This window comes from Drosophila obscura, unplaced genomic scaffold (assembly GCF_018151105.1).
Source record: "Drosophila obscura isolate BZ-5 IFL unplaced genomic scaffold, ASM1815110v1 contig_137, whole genome shotgun sequence".
NCBI lineage: Eukaryota > Metazoa > Arthropoda > Insecta > Diptera > Drosophilidae > Drosophila > Drosophila obscura.
In genome coordinates, this window is record NW_024542721.1 from 1,284,051 (window position 1) to 1,309,053 (window position 25,003).

General features: G+C 40.5%; 1 protein-coding gene across 2 annotated transcripts in view; it reads right to left on the reverse strand.

Annotated features, from left to right (window-relative positions):
* Positions 1–1,052: 1,052 nt before the first annotated feature.
* Positions 1,053–25,003, reverse strand: part of LOC111076107 (inactive rhomboid protein 1) — a 63,559-nt gene continuing 39,608 nt past the window's right edge. The window contains exons 4-8 of one of the 2 annotated variants that reach the window (XM_022369746.2): positions 22,744–23,085; positions 22,428–22,682; positions 18,263–18,520; positions 17,911–18,195; positions 1,053–1,412 (exon numbers count right to left, since the gene is read on the reverse strand). In XM_022369746.2, the coding sequence (XP_022225438.2) occupies positions 1,143–1,412; positions 17,911–18,195; positions 18,263–18,520; positions 22,428–22,682; positions 22,744–23,085 (1,410 nt within the window). In that variant the 3' untranslated portion in view covers positions 1,053–1,142. Of the gene's footprint in view, positions 1,413–17,910; positions 18,198–18,262; positions 18,521–22,427; positions 22,683–22,743; positions 23,086–25,003 lie in introns of those variants that run through there. The other variant, XM_041595886.1, reaches the window with a different exon arrangement.

The following is a 25,003-nucleotide window of genomic DNA, read 5'->3' on the forward strand; positions in this document are numbered from 1 at the left end:
CATATATACTTCCTCTTCTTAAATCACTTATACTAATATACCTTTGCCGTAAATAGTACTATTTCTCAGCTATCTTTGCATGTTTAGCTCTTTGAGTTGTGTTTAGCTCTAATTTTAGTCTAACACCTATCTCTTCTGCATGCTCGCGATCGGTTCGGTAACACGCATCGCGCGTCATGCGGCTGCGTCCCTCAGTCGGTTGGGTGGGAGAAGTGGCTGTGTTTCTGCCTGGGTTCCGCACGTAACAGGCTTCGGCTTGGTGTCGCATGGGCCACTTGATGGTGCAGTCATTGCATATAAACGTCCAGACAATTGAAGTCTGTGGGATTAGTCTCGAATTTCCCTGTTTTTCGCACGGTATATTTGATATGTTGTAAGATACTTATTCCATGCTGACATTTGTCATTTCTGCGGGGACTTTATCAGGATCGGGTCTGAAATCAAGAAATAAAAAATAATCACAACACGCGTAGGCTAGCTCTGGTACTCGATCTACTGACGTGTAAGCTAATTCTTGTATCTTGATCGACTGATGTGTAAGCTTTTTCTTGGATCTGCCGGCCATAGATTTTCCATCTAGGTCTTAAAGGATGTCTTATTCCTAGGGGGAATGGTGGAAGGGGGTCGACTTGTTGACTGGTAACAGAGGGTTATCTAATCATCGGCCCTCCAGTCAGTGTTGGAGTTGGAGACTGCTGACTGGATCGCGCGTGCGCTGAGTTCTTGGTTTTTTTTTTCGGTCGACGCATTTCCTGTCTTTTGACGTGTGCTGAGTCATCGACCTCGTTGGTGTTGATATCTTCCCCTTGGAGTAGCGTTGGTTACGTCGTTTGCTGATGCTGCAATTGTTTCATTTTTCCTGGGCAGCGTCTTTCCGCGAGGTTTCGTTTATGTTGGGTGTTGACCTCGTCATTTGAGATCTTTAGTTGCTTCGGTTCTTGGCCAGCGCCTTTCCGTCGATCAGCCGCGCGTGTGCCTACCCCCTTGAGACGAACCATGGTTCGATACAATATGATATTTTTTAAGACTATATTTATTGTGTTGTATTTATTTGAAAAACTGATAATACATTTATCAATAGATATATAATCTTTAACATAAATACTTATATTGTATTGAATTGATTCGATTATGTAAAATAATTACGGGCCGTTCGCTTTTGTGCTGTTTATATATCCCAAATATTTGTTCATTTTGCTATATACTGTTGTTAATTCAGTCGTAAGATTTAAATGGTTTTTCTGGTTTGTTAATCTAACAGGCAAAGTAAGCACTTTTTTTACGTTTGATATATTTTCGATACTTTTTTGTATATTACTATAATTTGTAAATTTATTCAACGAACGACTCAATTCAACTTCCTGCCATTGCCGAACACTTGACTTCCGTGGCGCAGATGGATATATTATGTGCTGTAAAAAATAGACACAAAAATAGATGAAGGGAATTACGTTTAAAATGTAATAAAGTATAATGAGTTATGCAGGTATATTTAGTTAACATACGAAATATAAAAATAAATATTTTAAAATATCAAAAATATAATTTTTGTATGTGCCTATATTATGGCTGGTCCAAAATTTTCTAAAAAATTTGTTTAATTTGTTTTTTCAAGCGGATATCCCCCTCCTTTGGTCAGAGGAGTTCACTGAAGTTATATTTTCGGATGAAACAAAATTTAACTTGGACGGTCCTGACTCCTGCCGAAAGGATTGGCGCGACAAAAGGCAACCACGGCAGCACTGCCATAAACGAAACCACTGTGGAGGATCATTAATGGTTTGGGGTGGAATTGGGTATGCTGGGAAGTCCCCACTTTGTTTTATACCCACCAGAACAAATGCAGAAATGTATATAGAGTCGTTGGAAACAATACTCATTGAATTTGCTGGAAACCTTTACGGGGATGAGTGGATCTTCCAGCGGGACAACGCGCCCATCCACACGGCACGGAAAACAAAAAACTTTTTGCAAGCTAGGAAGATTCCCTTATTGCAATGGCCAGCGATCAGTCCGGACCTTAACCCAATAGAGGATCTTTGGGGAATATTATCCAACAAAATTTATAAGAATGGACGCCAGTTTGATACGTAAATGACCTCAAAAAAGCATTGCTCCAGGAATGGGATCAAATTAACCCTACAATTCTTAAAAACTTGGCAACCTCAATGCCCACCCAGATAAATCAAATTTTCACTAAAAAAGGAAAGCATATAAATTATTAGTTAGGGCACGGGCACTTCGGCGTAGCACTCGCACCTTGCACCTTGCACATCGTCGCCGCATTGATTAGGTCGTTCAATAAGACAGCGTCATGAACCGACCCCATTGTTTTCAATATGACACGGTCTTGAACGATCTAAACCATTCCTCGATTCGTCGTGCTCTCGTTGTAAACCTAATTCTTTAGCTATCGTGTTCGCAATGCCACCCTTTCTTCATCGTTGAAAAACCGTAACATGTCGTCATAACTAACAAAACCCACATACATATAGCAATAAACTGTAAGTATTGTAATGTCCTATTTCAGGCTGAGGTATGCATCAGTCTGTCCAGGGTCCTGAATTACAAGATATTTATAATTCACGAGGACTTTATCGGGAAAACCAGGAACTTTGCCAGAAAACTGAAATAGAAATCACAACACTTTTTGGTTCTTTTAATTTTAATGGTTTTCTTTATTCTTCCGTATGATTATTCTACCCGGTTATGTTATGTTTACTTGCACTACGACGCGGATGTTGATTTGACTGACTCTCGCGATGGCTGATTGACTGCCTCCGACGATGGCTGGTGGACTGCCCTTTTCTTCATGCAAGGCAGTGCCTTTTATAGATTGGCCGGCCTTCGATTTTCCCATGAATGTCTTACAGATATCTTATTTCTACTCCAGAATGTGGGAAGGGTTCTTACATAAATATATATTGCCGAATTATAGTCTGCGCGTGCAGACAGGCTGATCGGTAACAGAAGGTTACCTAATCATTAGCCCTGCAGTCAGTGTCCAATATCCCCGGTAAGGAGAGTCGGAGACTGCTGACTGGCTTGCGCATGTGGGGGTTTTGCCCGGTAATCGAGGGTTACCTAAGCAATCGCCTCCCAACAAGTGTCCAATGTCCCAGGTAAGGTGATCGGTGTGCACCGGTACCGTGGGAAAGGAATTTTGTTGGCACTTCGGGAATATATATTGTTAGGAATATTTATTTATTTAATATTATTTTAGGTACTTATTGCGTAAGCCCCTTCTGCTGGTCTCCTGTCTTTTGGCGTGTGCTGAGTTTGCATTTTTGCTGGGTGTTGATCGCTTCACCTGGGAGTAGCGTTGGCTGCGTCATCTGCTTGTGACGAACCATGGGATCCATGGTTCGTTACACCCCCCCTTTCTTCCGGGTGGGTGATGGAGAGATTTGTGGCGTCGCTTGGCGGGTGCTGAGGTTCGCCTTTTTCCGGGTTATCCTGTCCTTTGGCTTGTGCCGAGTCTCCGGATTCGTCGCTGTTAGTCTCGTCACTTTAGCGTGGCGTCGGTAACGTTATATTTTCTACTGCGGTTGTGATCGTGGCCTTTCTGCTGTTCTGGGTGCTTTGTAGTTGGTGTAGTTGGTGCTTGGTGGGTCGATTATCCCATATGACGATGGTTTTCTCGGCGGTTTTCTTTGGTCGTTATTTGTCCAGGCATTCTCGAATCTGCGGGGCTATGTCGGGTGGCCAAGGATCCGTCGGTAGTTCTGGGTCGTCTTCGGTGGGTTCGGTGGCTCCGGGGTCAAAGGTTTGATTCGGGTTTTTCGGAAGGATGGGTTTGTCAAATGTGCTTGACGGATCGATGCTCCGGTGGTAATCGCTTATGTGGGCGATGATCGGGGAGGCGTTGGACGTGGGTAGAGTAGTTTTGTAGCTCTGGCGGAACACTTGGGTGGTATTGTCTCCAGACTGGTGCATGAACTGGCTGGTCTCGACGATGTCTCTTTTGTTGGACCAATGGCTTGTTTGGGCGACGGATGCTTGGGTCTGTGGGGCCAAGTCCGGCGGCCACGGCTCCGGGACTGGTTCGGGCTCATGTTCGGTTCGATCGGCGGCTTCGGAGTCAAATGGCTGGCTGGGGTCTTCGGGTAAGAGGGTTGTGTCGAAGGAGCTGTGCGTTTCGATCCTCCGTTGGTAGTCGCTTATGTGGGCGACGATGGGTGTGGTGTCGACCATGGGTACGATGTTTTGGTACGCCGGGTGTAGTACTCGTGTTATACTACAGCCAGACTGGTACGTGAACAGGTGAGTCGCGATGACGCCTCTGGTATCGCAGCAACGACTTGTGTGGGCGACGAAGATCTCGGACATGGCTCTAGGCATGGCTCGGTGCATGACGCTAAAAATCATAACAGTACGTGGAAGGTACTCCATTGTGTGGGCGAGGATCGGTGTGGCGTCGGCCGTGGGTACGACAGGGCTGCGGTCGGTGTATCGTGGGGCCATCGTACTGGTTTCCGGGCCCGCGTTGAGGGGCTTTGTGGATATCAGTTCAATTATGGGCCCCGACCAGGGTGGGGTCAGCGTGGCTGTTTCCCTTGTTGCTGGGCTGTTGATCTGTTGCTGCCGTTGTCGGTGTCGATGTTGTTGTCTTGGTTCAGGGCTGATTGTCGTCTCTGAGGGTGTTTCTATGTTCACTTTCTCCTGGGAGGAGAGGGTACTTACATGCTCTGTTGCTGGACTTGGACCTGGGCTTCCTGTGTCGAGCGCCGGGTTCCAGTGCGTTAGTGCTTGTCTCGTGGGTGAGATTCTCGTAGTTTCTTTGGGGTATGTGTCCCCTGTGGTTGGCCTAGGACGCGGTTGCTCCGTAGTGACCGTGGGACTCGTTTTCCCGTTTGCTTGATTGTTGTTTCGTGTTGTTGGTTTCGGCTTCATGTTCGTGGGCCGGCGCTTTGCCTCTGCTGGGGCTGGGCTGGGTGTCGTGTTCTTCGTGGCGATCTGGGTCGTTTTGTTCATTGGGGTAGGTCGTGGTCGTGTGTTCGCTGAGGTTTGTATGGGTGTCATGTTGGCGTGGCTGGGTGCCGAAATTGTTGGGATAGGTTGCGGACGTATGACGGCCGCCGTTGGCTTCAGTTTCTGGTGTCGGGGTTCGTTGCCTTGTACTCTGTTGGTCGGAACGGTGTGGATATGTGGTGTGTGGCACTGATCTCGTAATTGTAGAAGTGTGGTACCGCACTGGATCGTTGTTTCAATGGCGCATAGGAAGTCCATGCCGACGATAACTTGATCCAACATGTTTGGTAGGACCAGGAGGGGTATTTGAACTTCTCTTTGATCCAGTCTGATGTGCGCCAGTAGAATTTGGGTGATCTCTCTGACCGAGCCGTCGGCCAGGCGTATGCGGACGCATGCATCTTGTAGGTTGGTGTTGTTGTCTAGTTGTCGGGCGAGGTTTGCACTGATAAAGCTTCGGGATGCCCCTGTGTCGACGGTGGCTTCCGTTGCCTGTCCTCCTATGGTTACCATTGCCACTATGCGGTTCTCGTTCATGTGTAGCGGGGTTTTTATTCGTGGGTCGGGGCAGACGTCGTTCCCGGCTGATCCCGTGTCAGTCGAGGACGCGAGTCGTTTCCCGACGTGTTCTGGCGACAGCAATCGATGGTCCGGGTGCCGCGTTTGCCACATTCCCAACAGAACAGGATCGAGGGATTTTGGCATTCATATGCCGCATGCCCTGCTTCACCACACCGGCGACAGGCTGCGCGGGGGTTGGCGATGGGGGTCGAAATCATGCGATGTGCTACCTCGGGCTTTGCCGTACTCACTGGGTTGGATGGCTGTCTTCTTGGTGAGTCTGCCAATGAGGCTTCCAGAATGGTGTCCGATTGGAATCGTCGCTCCTCTGATCTGTAGTAGGCCGTGCGTATCTGGGCGTGTGTCGTGGTGGTGCGAGAGTGCTCGGAATGGTCCGCTCTTGAATACTCTCAAACTCCGTGGCCAGCAGTGTTAGCTGTGACAAGTCCTGCAGTTCGTGGCGGCGCACGTACATCTGGTAGGCTGGAAGGGCGTTGTCGTAGATCCTGGTTAGCTCCTTGGTTGCGTCGTACCCAGCGTGGTGCATAAGTAGACGTATCTCGATGAGGAAATCTTTGAACAGTTCCCCAGCCAATTGCTTTCGGGCTCGGATCCGGTCTTCCAATTGTTCAAAATACCGTGGTGGCAAGAAGAACGTTAAGAATTCCTGGCGGAAATTTTCCCATGAGGAACTTTGTAGGCGGCTGGTGCGGAACCAACGACTGGCACGGTCTGTGAGAAGTTCGGCCATGGCCCGCGGCAGATGGTTTGTGTCCACCCCATACGAGAGCGCGCGTTCTTCGAGCAGTTCGATGAATGATAGAGGGTCATCTTGGCCGTCAAACTGGATTCCCCACTTTCGGATGCGTTCCGCCATTGGTGCAGCGTGGTTGTAGTGGTGCCCTTCCATGGGTCGGTCGATCGCTGGCAAGATCCTTGGCACGGGTGCTGGGTGGGTCTCTGTAGCTAGGGGCCTTGGAAACGGGGCAGCAGGAGTGCGGTATTCGGTGGCTGCGGGGACTCGTAGTCCGGTCTTAGGATCCATTTGGAGAGTGTCGGATAGTCCAGGAGTAGTGGGCCGTGGTGACTTGGAACGAGAGCGTGAGGCTGGCTTGGCATAGTGCCTCTCGAACTCTCCTAGGCGGACCCAGGCTTCTTGCGCGAGTGGCCCGGCGACTAGAGCGGCAAATTTCCTTCGGCGTTCATCGACCGTTCCTTCGCTGCCGAATCCGAATTCTTCGGCGAGGACTTCTAGTTCGTCCCGACGGAGTTTGTGGATCCAGCCGGTGCTGACCCCTGGATTGGAAAAGTGTCCCGCAGGGTATGCCTCCTCTGGTTGTTCATCGTCGTGATGTTCCATGTTGATTTCTGTTGATTTTTGGCACTGAGTCACTGTTAAACGGCACTTTTAGGATCGGCACTGCGTATACTTTCGCGTTTGTTTTCGCGCCCGGATTATGTAAGTGCGCGGACTTGTTATCGATTCAATTTCCTTTTTGATGGCAGTGGGTCTTTAATCCACGAAGTCCCTGATTTCGGTTTTCTTGAAGTTTCCACGAAAATTCCTTTAAAGTCCCTGCTCGGGCGCCACTTGTAATGTCCTATTTCAGGCTGAGGTATGCATCAGTCTGTCCAGGGTCCTGAATTACAAGATATTTATAATTCACGAGGACTTTATCGGGAAAACCAGGAACTTTGCCAGAAAACTGAAATAGAAATCACAACACTTTTTGGTTCTTTTAATTTTAATGGTTTTCTTTATTTTACCCGTACTAGGTGGCGGCGCCCCCACCCACCGTCGGCCATGTCTGTCCGCGCTCCCCTCGCCGTCCTGCGCCGCTTGTGCCCGCCTCACCAGCCACCCAGTTCACCGGCCCCCCCCCCCCCCCCACCAGGCCCAAAGAACGAAAAACTAAAGCACGGATACCATACCCCCCGAACAGCGGCAAAAACCAAATAAAAACGGCCCCCCCCCCCCGGCCCCCCCCCCCCCCCGCCGCCCCGGGGAAGATGGCGACCACGTATAAATAGCAAAAGGAGACATGTAGCAAAAAATGTAAAATTAAAATTTTTTTTTTTTTTTGTATATACTACTGAGTCGGTGTGTCGTGCCGCGAAACGACTCACAGTCCCTCGTTTTTCCGTATGATTATTCTACCCGGTTATGTTATGTTTACTTGCACTACGACGCGGATGTTGATTTGACTGACTCTCGCGATGGCTGATTGACTGCCTCCGACGATGGCTGGTGGACTGCCCTTTTCTTCATGCAAGGCAGTGCCTTTTATAGATCGGCCGGCCTTCGATTTTCCCATGAATGTCTTACAGATATCTTATTTCTACTCCAGAATGTGGGAAGGGTTCTTACATAAATATATATTGCCGAATTATAGTCTGCGCGTGCAGACAGGCTGATCGGTAACAGAAGGTTACCTAATCATTAGCCCTGCAGTCAGTGTCCAATATCCCCGGTAAGGAGAGTCGGAGACTGCTGACTGGCTTGCGCATGTGGGGGTTTTGCCCGGTAATCGAGGGTTACCTAAGCAATCGCCTCCCAACAAGTGTCCAATGTCCCAGGTAAGGTGATCGGTGTGCACCGGTACCGTGGGAAAGGAATTTCGTTGGCACTTCGGGAATATATATTGTTAGGAATATTTATTTATTTAATATTTATTTTAGGTACTTATTGCGTAAGCCCCTTCTGCTGGTCTCCTGTCTTTTGGCGTGTGCTGAGTTTGCATTTTTGCTGGGTGTTGATCGCTTCACCTGGGAGTAGCGTTGGCTGCGTCATCTGCTTGTGACGAACCATGGGATCCATGGTTCGTTACAGTATATTTCGACTTCACATTAAAACTAATTCAAAAGATAAAAAGAGATTTCTGGGTAACGTGGAAAGAGGAGTATTTGCATACTCTTCAACAGAGGCACAAATGGAAGAGGGAATCCTAATATACTCGTAGAAGAAGGAAACATTTTCCTCTGAAAAGATGAATCTGTCGACAAGGTTAAGGCTGACACTGAAGAGATCCAGCAACAAACGCAGACTAGAAATTCATCGAGAATTTCAAAACTCGGGTTTATAATGGCTGTTATTTATATTAAGTTGTCAATTTTCTAACGCATCACCCAAAGTTGATAAGCCAAAATATGCAATGGAAAAAATAAATAAGACTTCGGCAATATATTTAGAAATAGTAGCCTCCTCTTGAAATATAATAATTCTCTATATATGGACACCTATTTTGAGATGAAAGGGTAAAGATTTGGTTTCGAAAATGAAATTGATTTGCGAAAGGCTTTATACTTTCGAAGACCAATACCTTTTAGTTTTGGATAATACAGAAAAGAAATTGTTAGACTTGGAAGAAAATAACAAACTGTTCATGGCTCAAAGTAAGGCAAGAAATAAGCGAGCTCCATTTGGATTTATGGGATCCCTATATCAGATTTTATTTGGGATAATGGATGAAGACGATAGCAATCAGCACAATCTGAATGAGCTAAGTAAGAAACAAACTTCTTTAGTTGATTCTGTGCTGTGCATGGTTCTCAGAAAAAGAGAAAAAAAGAATATATTCGAGAACAGATTTTGGTTCTAAGCAGGCGCTTTAAAACATCGCTGTGCCCAGCAACAGCATAGCGAAGGAAAATAATACACAGTTTTGAAGAAAAAAGGTGAGAAATAAGGGATTTTTATAGTCTAAGAAAATTTTCTGACCTAACCTCTCTTCAGAGACCAGATCAGGGTCGAGTCAGGGGCAGAAGAACCCGTGGAAAGGGCCAAGCTCCCCGACGCAACTTTCTTTGGCAGACCAGCAGCCGCAGCAACGTTACATATGCGCAGTCTGAGTCTGTTCGATTGTCATTAGCGGGAGAGCAGGGTTAACGACCGGATCAGAACGTTTTGAAAACGGAATACCGGAGACAAGCAGAAGAAGGCGAAGCAGCAGCAATTAGTTAATTAGTGAAAATTTAGGGTCGATTAAAAGAAATTCGCAATTGCATTAAAAAGAAGACATGTAAAAGAATAGGAACGTTCAAGATCACCAAGACATGTACAACCGGACAAAAGAATAACGTGAAATAACTAAACATGCAAAGTGGTTGAGGAAAAGTGCTAATAAACCAGTGAAGCGAGACTTGTAATGCTCTATCACCCCAAACTAATAACCTAAATTTAAAACCAACGAGAAGGAACGTGTGAGTCGCTTCTGGGGACGCGACTCTACTTATACCCGTACTCAGTCAGTATATACATTTTTGAGCTTATGATTTTTAAGAATTTTAGAAAAAAAAAAAATTTTACATTTTACATTTTTTTGCTACATATGATATCTACATCTCATATACAATGTATATTCTACATCTAACATGTAGATTTTACATGTTCCAATTAGATTCTACATCTCCTCCGCTAGGGGTTGCTCGCGCACTGAACGCGGCAGAATGTGCGAGCGAGAAGGAAAATGAGACGCGTTGTTGGTTGTGGGAGGGGGAGGGGAAGCAACTGAAAATTAATTTCTTCATTCTGGCTATAATTATGATCCGATCTGATTCAGATTCGGCAATCTGGTAGATATGGGCATTCTCTACGATACTGCGTTTTATCGTATCTTTAAAACTGTGCCTGCCACAGATTTTCGTCCTTTGTGTGGGCGGAAGGGGGCGGGGCGAAATTTTGAAATACACTTGTAGCAGTGTGATATCACATGAGTCTGGAAACCAAATTTGGTTTCTCTAGCTCTTATAGTCTCTGAGATCCAGGCGCTCATCAAGACGGACAGACGGACGGACAGACGGACATGGCTATATAGACTCGGCTATTGATGCTGATCAAGAATATATATACTTTATGGGGTCGGAAACGTTTCCTTCTCTGCGTTGCACACATCCACTTTTACCACAAATCTAATATACCCCTTAACTCTTTTTGAGTACGGGTATAATAATAAAATAAAACCGATCTTTGAGAAGGCCTTCTACGATAAGTCTGGGTGAGTCCAACAAACCGAATAAAAACAATCAATAAAAACCAAACGAAATTAACTATGTAAAAGAAAACGTCGAAACCGACATACCCATCTCTGTGAGATAGAGTGTGCGGTCGAAAGAAGAGGTGACGAAAGAGAGCGTTCGCAGAGATAACGATGCAATCAGCGAAGCATCTATACCGATTTTTGGCGTGTTTGTTTTGATTTTGCGTTTGCTGACTTCCCTCGATTTATTTGTTTCACTTTGATACATTTGCATCGAATTGATTTTTCTATATGTATTATTATTATTATCATTTTTATATATTATGTTACTATTTAATTAAAACTTATTTTCAGCAGCTGTATATGTGAAAGTGAATTTGAGCAAAAGCAAAGAGATTAAAAATTATTAGGAATCAAATTTATTCAAGATAATTGTTTGAGCAAATAATAATGAAGTTAGGGTATAAAATTCTAGTTACGGAAGAAAAATAATATTATTATGAAATTTTTAAGTTGTGTTGGCTTATTAAATGAGTTATGAATATTAAATATTATGGTTTCCAGAATTAAGTTTTGTGAAAAGATTATGGAGTAAATAAAATAATTAATATTTCCTTGAAGTAATGTGAAGAAGAAGCGAGAGAAGAAATATCGAATTCATGCTTGAATTTCAAATCGAAGTGTGGAGTGAAAGATTTTTTGGTGATTTTTTGGTCAGAGTCTGGGTCCCTGAGCTTGGGGCCCCGTAAGCTCAAGGGCCCCGGTGCGCCGCACCGTCTTGCATGTACGTAGCTACGGCACTGCGTACAGACCTTGTGCTCTGTTTTATTTGATCCTTCTATTAGTAATTACAACACGATTTGATAATTATAAAGGGCAGCATACGCGCAAACACCCATTCCTATCCAGAGAACTTTTTCGCGAAGGAATTTGCGCTTAATAGCAATATATTTTTATCACACGGTGGAGCATATAAAAGTACGTCTAATGTCGTTCGGTTCGGTTCAAACTCCTCGACTCGACTCAAGTGGACAAGGGGATTAGGTCTTGGTGATAAACTTACACTTGAAGACATTCGTGGAGGAACCCACATGCTCCTTCCTCGTTGTTAATGGTAATCATCTACAAGCGAACACGCTCGGCGAACTTGTTATGCTCGACGAAAATTCGACTGTGCATGGGCTTGTTCGAAGTTTTCTTTAACTCGTTGACGTGAACGGAAAATAAATAGTTATATCTTTCGTCTGTTCTGTCAAGTATGTTCGATAGTGGATGCTAGTGTCCCACAAACGTAATTTTTGAAACTTTTTAGATCGGCAGTCAAAAAGATGGAGCAAACGAAAAAGGTTCTGCGCTGTCCAACGACCCCTGCCCATTATATATCTAAGTGTGTAACTCTTCGTCAGAAACACGGTTTTAATTTGACTTGAATTTGAATTGCACCATCGAGAATAAGCCCAATTGCCTAAGTTATACGAATTCGCGCTTTGCCTTATTGATCGAGCAAAGTCCTTTCAACAGTTTTGCAACGGAAATCGTCAGAAATTCCTGATATTTGTCAACCCGCTCAATATCGGTTCTTGCTCGTTTGGATTATTATAGCCTTTTCACATTGGCGATCATACAACATACATTTCTAAGATGGTCCGTAAGGTTTTGTAGTTCCGAAAATTTCCCAGTTATGCCTCCATCCATCGGGGATGTTACTAATCCGCACATTATGCAATATTTATTCGATAATTTTCAAATACGACCATAAATAACACTACCTTTTTTTTCTCTCTTCTTTTTTTATTTACAATCTGTCTGTTTAAACAATAAGTAAATTGTATAATTAATATTAAATTAACAGAAATAGCAGTTTTCCAATGAGCCCTGCTATTATATATAACTTCTTTTCAGTTTGTTGGATTTATCTATCGGGGAGATCGAGAATGTGGTATCTTTTCAGTCTTCTTACTGTTAAACTATTGTCTACTAGACTTAAGGCTAAATTATTTTCGTGGTTGTGGAGTCTGTCGATGTATTTCTTACTAGTTTTATTTATTTCTTCTTTTATGGTTGGAATATTAAGATCTTTGTGTATATTTGCATTATATACGTAAAAAGGAGCATTGACAATGAGTCGCAAAGTTTTTGATTGGTAACGCTGAAGTATCTCAATATTTGAGTTGCTAGCAGTTCCCCAGAGCTGTATAGCGGGTCACAGGTGCCCAACAAAGGCTTCAGTATGGATTTTAGAGGCGAATTTTGTTTTCCAAAGTGGTTTCATAGATATTCGACTTACAGATCAGGACATTGCATATTAAGTTGGAAAAGTCTAGAGTTAGCAAAATGTCAACAACTCTGCTTTAATGAGGTTTTTACATGTCCTAATCTGATCGGTCGAATATCAGAAACCACTGGAAAACAAAATTCGCTTCTACACCAGGTACTGGTTTGTGGAATTTCTGAGCCATTAAGTGTAACAATTGGGCAGCTACCTGGTCTTAATGAAAAAGTTATTTGGACGGATTTCAGGGAGTTGATTCTAATTTTCCATCGAAGGAACCAGTCTTCAATTAGGCTTAGCTCACACTGCAGGAGTTCGGAAGCTTCATTTATAGATGTGCTTGTGGCTAAAACGGCTGTATCATCAGCATATGTTGCAACAGTGCAGTTATTTGTAACTGGCATGTCGGCCGTGTATAGGGTGTAGAGAATTGGTCCCAATACGCTTCCTTGTGGGACGCCTGCGTTGATGAGAAGTAGTGTTGATGTATCATTTTTTTTGCTGCACGTAAAAGCATCTTTTAGTCAGATATGATTTGATTAATAAATAGTACGGACCAGGTAGCCATTTCTTTATCTTGTACAATAAACCATTGTGCCAGACTCGATCGAACGCTTGTTGAACATCAACAAATGCAGCAGTGCAGTACTTTTTGTTTTCAAATGCAGAAACTATATCATTAATGACCCTGTGACATTGCTCAGGGGTTCCCGTGACCTCTCCTGAATCCGAATTGGTATTCAGGAATGATGGAAAGCTCGTCCAAAATTGGCAACATTCTCTTCAATAGTATTTTTTTAAACACTTTCGAGAATATTGTCAACAGACTAATGGGACGGTATGATGTCAATTCCGTTTCTATTTTGTTTGGCTTTAGGATCATAATGATCTCTGCACATTTCCATTGACTTGGAAAGTGGTCTAGTCTGAGAATCGCGTTAAACACAAGAGTGAGAAACCGAATGCATTTTGGTGTTAAACTTTTTAGGGTGATGCCGTCTATTTTATCAGGGCCTGGTGCTTTTTTATTGTTCAAGCATTTGATTTCTGTCACAACTTCTTCATATTTGATGCTTTTAATAGGCAAGCTCATTTGGCAGGGTGACTCAAGGAATTTTTCTACTTCAGTCTCTGTTATATAATTATTTATATCGTTTGGCTGAAATACAGAATGCAGATGTTGTGCAAATGCTTCCGCTTGTTCATTATTAGACCTACACCAAGTTCCATTGCTTTTGCGAATTTTTATGTTTCTTTTAGCTGGTTTCTTTAGGTATTTAGTCGCCCTCCATAGGTTGTATTCATTGTTGCAGGAATTAGGATCTAAGTTTCTCAGATACGCAGCTAGAGATTCATTGCGTAAGTTCGACAGCAGTTGTCTAAGCTCAGATGCAGCCTTGTTGTATAATCTTTTGTCAGCAGGGTAGTGAGTTTCTTGCCAGCGTTTTCGCAGATTCCTTTTATTTTGTATTTTTTGTCGAAGTTCGGTTGAAAGGTACAATTGGTTTGGTTGTTGATAATTAAGAGCATGATTCGTGTTTCTGTAGATCGCTTTATGAATTGTATTTGTGAAAAGCTCCACAGCATAGTCTATCTCCTCTCCTGTTTTTAACGAAATTTCCAGGCTTATAGCTGAGTCTAAATAGCTTTTAAATGCGTTAATGTCTGTAGAGGCTGTAATGACTTTATAGGGCTTTTCTAACATATAGGCTATTGTGCTGTAAGTTGCTATTATTGTAGAATGATCTGAGTTAAGGTCAAAGCTCTCCGTTACTCGCATGTGTGATTGTGGGATTCCAGAGAATACTACGAAATCAATCAAATCTGGAATTTTTCGACTATCAGTTGGCCAGTATGTAGGCACACCAGTTGACAAAGTTGTTATGTTATTGTTTCGTATGCATTTGTATAACTCCGATCCCTTCGGGTTAGTCAATCTGGATCCTCACCATGGATGTTTGGCATTGAAGTCGCCTCCCACGATAAACTCCCAGTCCTTGGAAAAAGTTTTTAAAATCGAGTTCTTTTATTGTGAATCTTGGTGGGAGATAAATCGCTGTTATTGATACATCTGAGTGCATACATTTAATCTCAATTGTGGCAGCCTGCATAGCGTTTTCCCTAGTACTGTCCATGATTTGAAATTTAAGGCCCTGCTTGACAATAATTGCAGCACCTCCATGAGCTCTATCTGACGGATGCTCTGCTCAGCTCTTACTGTTTCGTATCCAATAACTCTAAAAAAAGATTTTCTAGTGAAGTGTGTTTCTGAAATAAGCATGACGTCAATGGCATTCGTTTTTAAAAATAAAGATATTTCATTTACATGGTTGGAAAGCCCATTGGCATTCCATATTCCTAAGTTAAGATTTATTTGCATAGCTTATTTACAAGTAACATTATCATGTTAAGTAAATTATTGGTAAGTTGCGATTGTTTTTCTAGAAGCTGTTCTATTCTTTCTAGAGACGTGTTCGAGATACTATTTCCTGCAGCAGCTTGAGCGTATGATTGGTAATCTTTGGGTTGTTGGGTCGAATTATTAAACGGAGCAAATGATTGAGATGTAGCAAGGTCATTTTTATTATTGTCATCTTTGGTGTTTTTCTGGTGGTTGCGTCCGCTTACAAATTTTTTTGATATAAGTTCCTGATAGACTTTACACCCTTTGTAACTAGCAGCATGATCTTCGTTGCAGTTGGCACATTTTGCTGGTTGCTCTTTATCATTTGGACAAGTGTTGCTAGGATGGTTAAAAGAGCATTTCACACATCTGTTAGTTTTTGCACAATATGACTTTGTGTGTCCAAATTCCTGGCAACGATAGCACTGAACGATTTCTTTGGTTTTACGGGGTGGTTCTATATTAACAACTGCATTACCAATGAGTTTAACTTTGTATATATCTAAGTTCTTATTGTTGGGCTCAATGTCTAAGTAGAACAAATTCAATGGCTCTTTGGTTACACGACTTTTAATATTACTAATGTTTCTAACAGCGTGACCTTTGGACTCCACATCTTGTTTAATTAAGTCGATATCCGTTGAGAAGTGCAAATTCTTAATAACAACTCTGAATGCCCTCTCATGTTTAAGCTGGTATGTGTGAAATTTGACAAATTCTGTAGTAAGATTTTTAACAAGTTTCCTATATTCTTCAATAGACTTTACCATAACTCTCACATGACCATCGCGTTGTACTTTATAAAAGAAAAGCTCTTTTTTAATTTTAGTCTCGAGATAAGCTAGCATTCCTTTTATATCACTGACTTCAGATAAGAATATAGGTGGCGGCTTGGCAGAATCATCTAAGGTGTCTTCAGTTATCATGTCCAGTGCTTCGTTTTCGTCTTTATTTCCGTTATTTGGCGTGCTGTCGCTTAGGAGGGCGTATTGATTGGAGCTGGTGCTGGGTGCAAAGTCCAGAGCGATTTTTTTCTTTAGTAGAATCGGTGAGACTTGGTTTTGTCTCTTGAATGCCTTTGGCTTCGGTTTTACTCTCTGCCATCTCCAAACCGTTGTGTCGTCTTCGTCGTCGTTCATGATAACAACAACACTTTGTTAGTGCTTATCAGCAACCACTGATTTGTTTCCTTTTGTTTTGTGAATCGAATAACTGTTAATAGTAGCTTTAGCGCTAGCGCAGCTTCCGCGTACATTTTTAGGCACGTCTTAACTCGGTGAGTGTTTGATCGCGACTGATAAATAACACTACCTGACAGAATTTCTCCTCAATGAACCGAACCGAATTTGTTTAATATATTTTGGGCTTTGAAATTGATTAATGAGATATTTTTTGATTCGTGGTGATAGAATAATTATACCTGAAGATATAGCGACTAAAAGTTGAAGCTATCTACCATTTTTAATGTTTCTTCAATTTCGGCATTTTGATACCAGTACTCGAAGCGTTAGATTTGTTTTTTGATTTGTGGTACAAGTGGATTTGTGTAACGCAGCGAAGCGTTTCCGACCCCGTAAAGTATATAGTAGTTAGCCTATAGTTGTTAATTGCATTTGATAACACTACTCGACAAAATCGAACTTTTTTTTTTTTTCCTCAGGGATCCAAACCGACTTTTTCTGATAAATATGGGACTTTAAAATTTTTTAAAGAATTATGGTTTTTTTTCTATGGTAGAACTTTTTTTTCAAGAATTTTTTAAGTCTGGTATTTTGTAAAGCTTTTTCGGAGGTAGCGGTTCTTCTTTTTACATAACTCTAGTATCTTAAGTCTAGTTGTAAAGACTATATTGAAAAAATAATTAAAACAGCAGAAGTTAAGTCCAAAAACTTTGTGATTTCACCTTACCGTCTGGGAAATATAAAGCATTGAAATGCAAAAATTATGATTTTTGTACAGTATTTATTACAAAATTTTTACTTTAAAAATTCAGGAAAAGTCGAAAAAAAATTATATCCTCTCTTTTTATACCCGTACTCAAAAAAGAGTTAAGGGGTATATTGTGTTTGTGGTAAAAAATGGATGTGTCCAACGCAGAGAAGAAAACGTTTCCGCCCCCATAAAGTATATATATTCTTGATCAGCATCAATAGCCGAGTCGATATAGCCATGTCCGTCTGTCTGTCTCGATGAGCGCCTAGATCTGAGAGACTGTAAGAGATATCACACTGCTACAAGTGTATTTCAAAATTTCGCTCCGCCCCTACAAAGGACGAAAATCTGTGACAGGCACAATTTTAAAGATACGCTAAAACTAAAAACGCAGTATCGTAGAGATTGCTCATATCTACCAGATTGCTTAATCTGAATCAGATCGGATCATAGTTATAGCCAGAATGAAGTAATTGAATTTTCAGTTGCTTCCTCCGCCTACTTCAGCCAGAAATCCGCTACTTATTCTCTATCTCGCTCGCACACGCTGCCGCGTTCAGTGCGCGAGCAACCTCTAGCGGAGGAGATGTAGAATCTAAATGGTACATGTACAATCTACATGTTAGATGTAGAATATACATTGTAGATGTAGATAACAGATGTGGCAAAAAAAAATTTTTTTTTAATTTTTAAATTGTACAAAATTATAAGCTCAAAAATGTATATACTGACGCGTCCCCAGAAGCGACTCACACGTTCCTTCTCGTTATATATGTATATAGATTACTACTTACCGAACCAAGAGCTCTTTCTGTGAATGCGACACTATTTGTGATTATGTCATCAGAATGATGGTGATAATAAAATTGGGGATTCTGTGTCTCCGTGTCTCTAGTGGTGCTGCTTATGACGTCTACGCCATGATGGTCAATATTGGTAACATTATCGTATCCGTTGCTATTACTAAAAATATCCACAATGCTCATTGTATGAAATTCACTGGGGTGAATATAAAACGTCATAATCAAACCACTATATATTATTACATGAAATAATATACATGTCCAAATAAGTTTTATCTGAAAATTAAAACAGTAAGTAACCTTATTTAAACTAACATCAGTTATAAATATAAATAGATTAAACCTTTTTTTTCCGTCCGTATTTCGAAAATGTGGTGAATGGCACTAGGGACATAGTTAAAAGGACACCGCAAGCCACTCCAGCCAAAAGTCCAACAAAATTAAGCTGATAGGGAAGCGTTCCAATTCCGACCAAGACACTGCACAAGAGTAACAATTTAAATAAAGCAATTTGCGGCTTGTGAAGACATTTCCAATGCATCCATATTAAAAGTGCAATAAGTGAAGACACCACACCACTGAGAGATGCTGATGGTCCAACCTGTTAAAAAATTAACGAAATAATTTGTAAATTAAGCTTCTGAAACACTACACAGTCTATCTTGTAGGAACGCCTTTTTTATAACTTTCCGGATCGTATATGATCAGTGAATACTATTATTGAGCTACTAAGCTTTTTCAATAGCATCAATCAATTTTCCTACCTTGCATATTAATTGAGTTGGCATATTAGTCGTACCCATTATAGTCGAATTTAATTTCCATATTCTATAGCCTAGTACTCAGATCCGAAAAAACACCTCGCGAACAGAATCAGGGTCGATATTCGTATGAAACCGATGAGACATTTTTTCGGTCAAAAACTTTTTTCTAGCCTCTGTACGGAAGGCAGTACTCAGATCCGAATGTGTTTGCTGATATTGCTGGTATGTTTCAACCCCCTCGAAAGTTATATCAATTTGATATATTTTGCCAGAAAACACGAAGCAAACATTGCAATATGAGAACAAAAAAACAAATGAAATATTGAAATAAGGAAAACAAATAGAATCTAATTAATGCAGTATTTTATGAATGACAATTATATGGATATTATAATTTATTATTTTTATTAATTTTCATAAATATAAAACAAATATTATTTTCAAATTCGGTTCTTCACGGTGGTCGGCACGGGAGGCGTCGCCTTCTTCTTTTACTGATAGTCAGACACATTACCTTGCCAATAAAATATTGGGGAGCCCAAGATATGATATTGGATATTGGAAGAGCGACCCCAGCCGATAGATGTGAAACTCTTCCCACTGGCACCATCCACCATCCATGAAAAACAGCTGATACACACAATTTGGTGAGGCGGAAAATTTGTTTACTTTTATAAATGAAAATGAATAGTAATAATTTTGAAATAGTTGTGAATGTGATTCAGCACCAAAATATATTCTTGCACAAACTAATCATGTTGCTGGACATAGATGATGATGATGAGGCCAACATTGACTAGGAGAATTTATTGGAATGGATATCTGTTTTGAAAACACTGAAGCGTGGTCATTTGTGACTGCTTCTACTAAATCCAATCAGTGTTTTAAATAAAAATAAAAATTATATGTTTGTTGAGAAGCGGTTTGGGACATTTTGGGAGAAAGATGCCGAAAACAACGAGGCGTTTTTAAAGCTAAGTTTTGTATAGCCGTATACTTCGGGGTCTTTTTCTGATTACAGAATAGTCGGAAGGCTGTCAGTCCAAAGCGTGTACAATATCCTGCATGAGTTTTGCAGAGCATTCATAAATGAGAGGATCCCAGAGGATAGTCCACAAACCGAGTTTTGTACCTGAGACAATTCTGACGTATCAGATGTTTTTTTGTTGTTTTTATTACCATTTTCCTGTCTGTCATTGTTTACATTTTCGTAGTGAATTCCGACGGACAGACAGACATGGCTATATCGACTCGGCTATTGATGCTGATCAAGAATATCAGGGGTGCCACAGAAATCACTTTCGCTGGAAAATCACCTCAATTCCCTTCCGTGGTGACACACACCGATTTTTCAGCTGAATCAAAATCGCTCACAATTTATCCAACGATTTGATTAAATATACACATAAACACACCTAAAACGATTCGAATCTTACTTTCCCATAAAGGTTGTTCAATTAGTGATTAACCCTCATCCAAATAATTTAACATTATACGTGGTAAGTTAATAAAATAAGCATTTTCGTAAATCACTATCAAATCCGCTGACTGAATTTCTAACAGGTGTCAGCGCTTTAAAATGTCATGACGAAAATTTTTGACGAATGAGTGGATAATTGGTGAAATCTATTGCATATATATTGATACCATTCATATCGTCATTAATCAGTTATTGGCAGTAAAAAAAACTGCAAAAGTTTTTGCGAACTAGTTAACCAAATATATCAACCTCAGCTGAACTTCTTGATTTTCACCAATCGTTAATTTTTTAACAGTAACTATAATATTATTGAATAACAAAGAACAGAATTAGGTGGTGTCCACTTGAAAAAACAGACAAAAAAAATATGTTCGAGGCGTTGGATGGCGTGGCTGGTGCCAGAACAATTTCTCATATCAGGCGGGAGACCAGAGCCACAGGAGGTGGTCCTTTTAAGCAGGTGGCACTCACTCACACTGAGGAGGAGATAGCCATTCTCTGCAATATGTTCGAGGCGGTGGATGGCGTGGCATCCTGCAGTGCGTTGAAGAGAAGGAGAACGTAGAACGTAGAAAGCCGTCCCCAAAAAGACCACGGATGGATGGTGCAAGCTGCAGCAAAGAGGGCGCAATGGTGGCAGATAAGACTCTGGTCTTAGGAGAGATAAAGGAGGAGCGGGTGGAGCTCAGGAAAAACGCGCATGAGATGTTGGAGGAGCGCAAAAAGACAAACTTAAAATTAGAGAAATTAGTTTTAGCCATAGAGACGAAATTTAAGTAATTAATTTAGAAATAATAAAAATACATACTTGACAAAACTAAATACATTTATTTATTAAAAATAATATCTACATAAAAAAGCATTAACATCATCTTAAAGAAGCTGCTATGCTATCCCGAATTCGTGAAGTTGGTTCAGGCTGATCAAAATTTGGTAAAGCGCAAACTTCTTCGCGTCTTTCATTAGCTTCGACAACACGAAACTCCTGATCCCTATGCTCGCGGCACAGCACACATTTATTATGCATGTGACCTTAAGGGGATTATACAATAGGATCTCTTGGAGTAGTCTGAATCGGCTTTTAATAACTCCAAAAGTTCTCTTAATCACATTTCAGCAGAAACATGACGAAGATTAAAAGTATTTGTTTGGACCCTGCCGTTGGATTTCTGTAAGCCGTAAGCAAAAAGGGTTCTAAGGGGGGACCCGAATCTCCACGAAGCCAATTACCATGGGAACCACTGTTATACTCTTCCTGCAAAAATGCCCTGGCCTCGCTTTGACCCGAAGCGCAAGAGTCATGAGTTGCTCCAGGCTTCGAAGCATCCACATAAATGACTTTAAGGTCGTAATCACATATCTATAGGAATCAATATTTAAAAGTTAATAAAATGTATAGACAACATTGAAACAAAATACAGCGTTCTAAAACACACATAAGAAACAGACAGACAAAATTAACAAACCACTTCTACACAATAAGAAAAGTAAACATCTTAAAAGCATCTCACTTACTGCCTTTACATTTAAGCTAAAATACCCCTTTCTATTAAAATAACCTTGCTTGCTAACCTTACACCAGGAATCCCATACTTTTCATAGAAATGCTGTTTGCATATACTCAGCTTTTGCTCTGATTGCTTCAGTTGAATGAAACAGGGACCAGTTTCCTTTCCAGCAACGGAAGCATTTTCCATAGAATTTTTCTAACCGATTTCCTGGACATAGACAGATCCGCGTCCTTTCATATTGCTCTTTGGAATGACCCAACTCCTATAAACCGCAGGGCAGTCGCCAAGTGCAGAATGGGCGGAATCGAGGAAGAGGATATCCCTCTTTGAATATATTAAGAATCCTTTCGAAGTTTGTGTTTTCAACACGATAATTTTACCGAAAGCTTTTAACTATAATGAAACAAAGTAGCAGTAATTTGAGCAGAAAATGTCAAAAACTACATACGTATCGTCAAATTGTGAAAACGGGTTCGATGCGCATCTGAGAAGCTTGCGCCGGAGGGTTTATTTTCTAATCTGCTGCATCCGTACCTCTTCGATGGCTAGAAGTCTCGCTAAAGGCATTTTTCTTAACATTAACTAGAATCAATTCAGATGTTTGTTTTTTTGAAAAGCTGATTTCTGCCAGGCTAGAGTTTTCGAGTAATTTATTTTGACTGTGTACGGGTATAAAAGTAGAGTCGCGTCCACAGAAGCGACTCATACCGTTCCTTCTCGTTTCTTATTACATTTTAAGATATTTTTAATTACCTCTGGACGATGCGGTACAATTATAGCGCTTGTAAGATTTCCTGCAAAGCCGGATATTATGTAGACAACAGCAGTTCGGAAAGTTCCAATTAATTTTTCCAAATCAGCAAGAAACAAATGTTGAAAAATTAGTGTAATTGCCAAGTGTAAAATACCGGCATGCATGCACAGCGATGTTAACAGTCTATAGAGCTGATCAGGAGATTCCACAGATATAAATGGTAACATGCCACATACATTGTTGAGGCATGATATCTGAAAAATAATAAAACATGTACTGGAGTAGCGAAAACAATTTTAAGTCATTCACTATTACCTGTGAGCAGAGAGAGGCTTCCTCATGAAAATATCCATTTATAAAATCACAATATTCCCGCGTCGTTATTCGGCATTCTCCATATAGCCCGGTGCAACAAGGATGACCAATTACTTCGCAGACCATATGCTCAGAAGTATGGTCTTTATAACGATAGCGCTGAGTGAACGAATTCGTTTTACGACAAATGGGCCACTTTGTGATGTCGTCGGGCCACTCATATGGTGCTATTGACGCTGGTGCATCGCAAAATTTTGGATCTAAGCCACAAACTGATCCAGAAATTCGACCTCCAGGTCCAGATTCTCCGGGGGACCATTTTTTCCATGTTGATATGGATTTCTAAAAAAAATTAAATAAGAAAGAAATAAATAATAGTGATTCAGATTCAAACAAGATTGATCTTATCCTCAACGAAATACATGTAATATAACCCATATCGATGTGTTTAGGTATGTCATAACTCCATTCTCGCATTAATTTTGATCTCTGTATAGAAGGCTGGGCCAAAATTTGACCAAAAAATTTGTTCAAGGGGACACACCCCAATTCTGTTCTTTGTTATTCAATAAAATTATACAATTTTTTTTTCAAATTTTTAGTTTAATGTTTTGGGGTTGCTACTACGAAAAGAAAATACAAATTTTTTGGTAAATATACATTAAAAAAAATTGAATTCGTCTGTTTTTTTTTTTTAATAATATTGAAACTTAGAAACTAGTTCATATTGATAATAAGGTACTTTTTTTTTTTTTAGTTACTGTTAAAAAATTAACGATTGTTGAAAACTAAGAAGTTCAGCTGAGGTTGATATATTTACTTAACTAGTTCGCAAAAAATTGTGCAGGTTTTTTACTGCCAATAACTGATTAATGACGATATGAATGGTATCAATATATATGCAATAGATTTCACCAATTACACTACTCGACAAAATCGAACTTTTTTTTTCCTCAAGGATCCAAACCGACTTTTTCTGATAGATATGGGGATTTAAATTTTTTTTAAGAATTATGGTTTTTTTTCTATGGCAGAACTTTTTTTTGAAGAATTTTTGAAGTCTGGTATTTTTTTTTTTAAGCTTTTTTCAGAGGTAGCGCTTGTTTTTTCACATAGCTCTAGTATCTTACGTCTGGTTGTAAAGAACTTTGCTATTTTGAAAAGATAATTAAAACAGCTAGAAGTTAAGCCCTAACACTTTGTGATTACAGCTTACCGTCTGGGAAATATAAAGCATTGAAATGCAAAAATTATGATTTTTGTGCGGTATTTTTTACGAAATTTTGACTTTAAAAACTCAGGAAAAGTCGAAAGAAAATTATATCCTGTGTTCTCTATTTTTTTGTGTATAGGTGCATTAATTTGGCGTCGTTTAAGGTATCGCTTATTAAAATCTATGGAGAGACTTTGGAGCTAAAATTCGTTAACTAAACCTAAAAAATGGAAAAACTGAACAAAAACTACCTTTTTGAAGGGGGCGGGCCCAACTTAAAAAAAAAAGGATAGTTTTCAAAAATTTTTCAAAAAAAAGTTCTGCCATTGAAAAAAAAATATATCATCAAACCATTTTTAAGCCCCAAATCTTTAATAAAAAGTTGGTTTTGTTCCTTGGGGAAAAATCGTGTTGACCAGTGTTATCCACTCATTCGTCAAAAATTTTATTTTTTAATTTTCTTGATTAAATTTTTGTGTAAAATTCGGTAGCAACCTCTAAAAAAATAAAATAAAATAAAAACATGTAAATTACTATTAAATCCAAGGTAACAAAACGAGGGGGTGTCCCGTTTGAATTTCGAAAAAAAAAGTTTTTTGGCCCAGCCTACTGTACATACATATGTACATGCAAAACTCCATTTAATAAATAGTAATAATTCAGTATATCAGTGCTTTTCAATAATCGATACAGACATCACTAGTGGATTGCGAATCCGCGCAAAGGATTTCTGCTTAAAAATTTCCGCCAGGCCACAGAGTTCCGAGGAATTTAATTTTTCCTAGTAATTTCACATAGGGCTGACACCTTTCAAGATTCAATTCGAATAGGGTTTATTTTGCAGCTTTATTGATTTTATCATAACAAAACAATTGGTTTTTAATTGATATTTCAAAGCTGTACTCTTATAATTTCAAAGCAGAGGAACATCCCATATCGTCCGCGTCAAACAAAATAATGTACTCGGTAACTCTAGCAGTTGACTGCAACTGTTCGTGCATGGCAGCACAGTTTTTGGTATAATGATCGCTATGCTTCTCTTTGTGC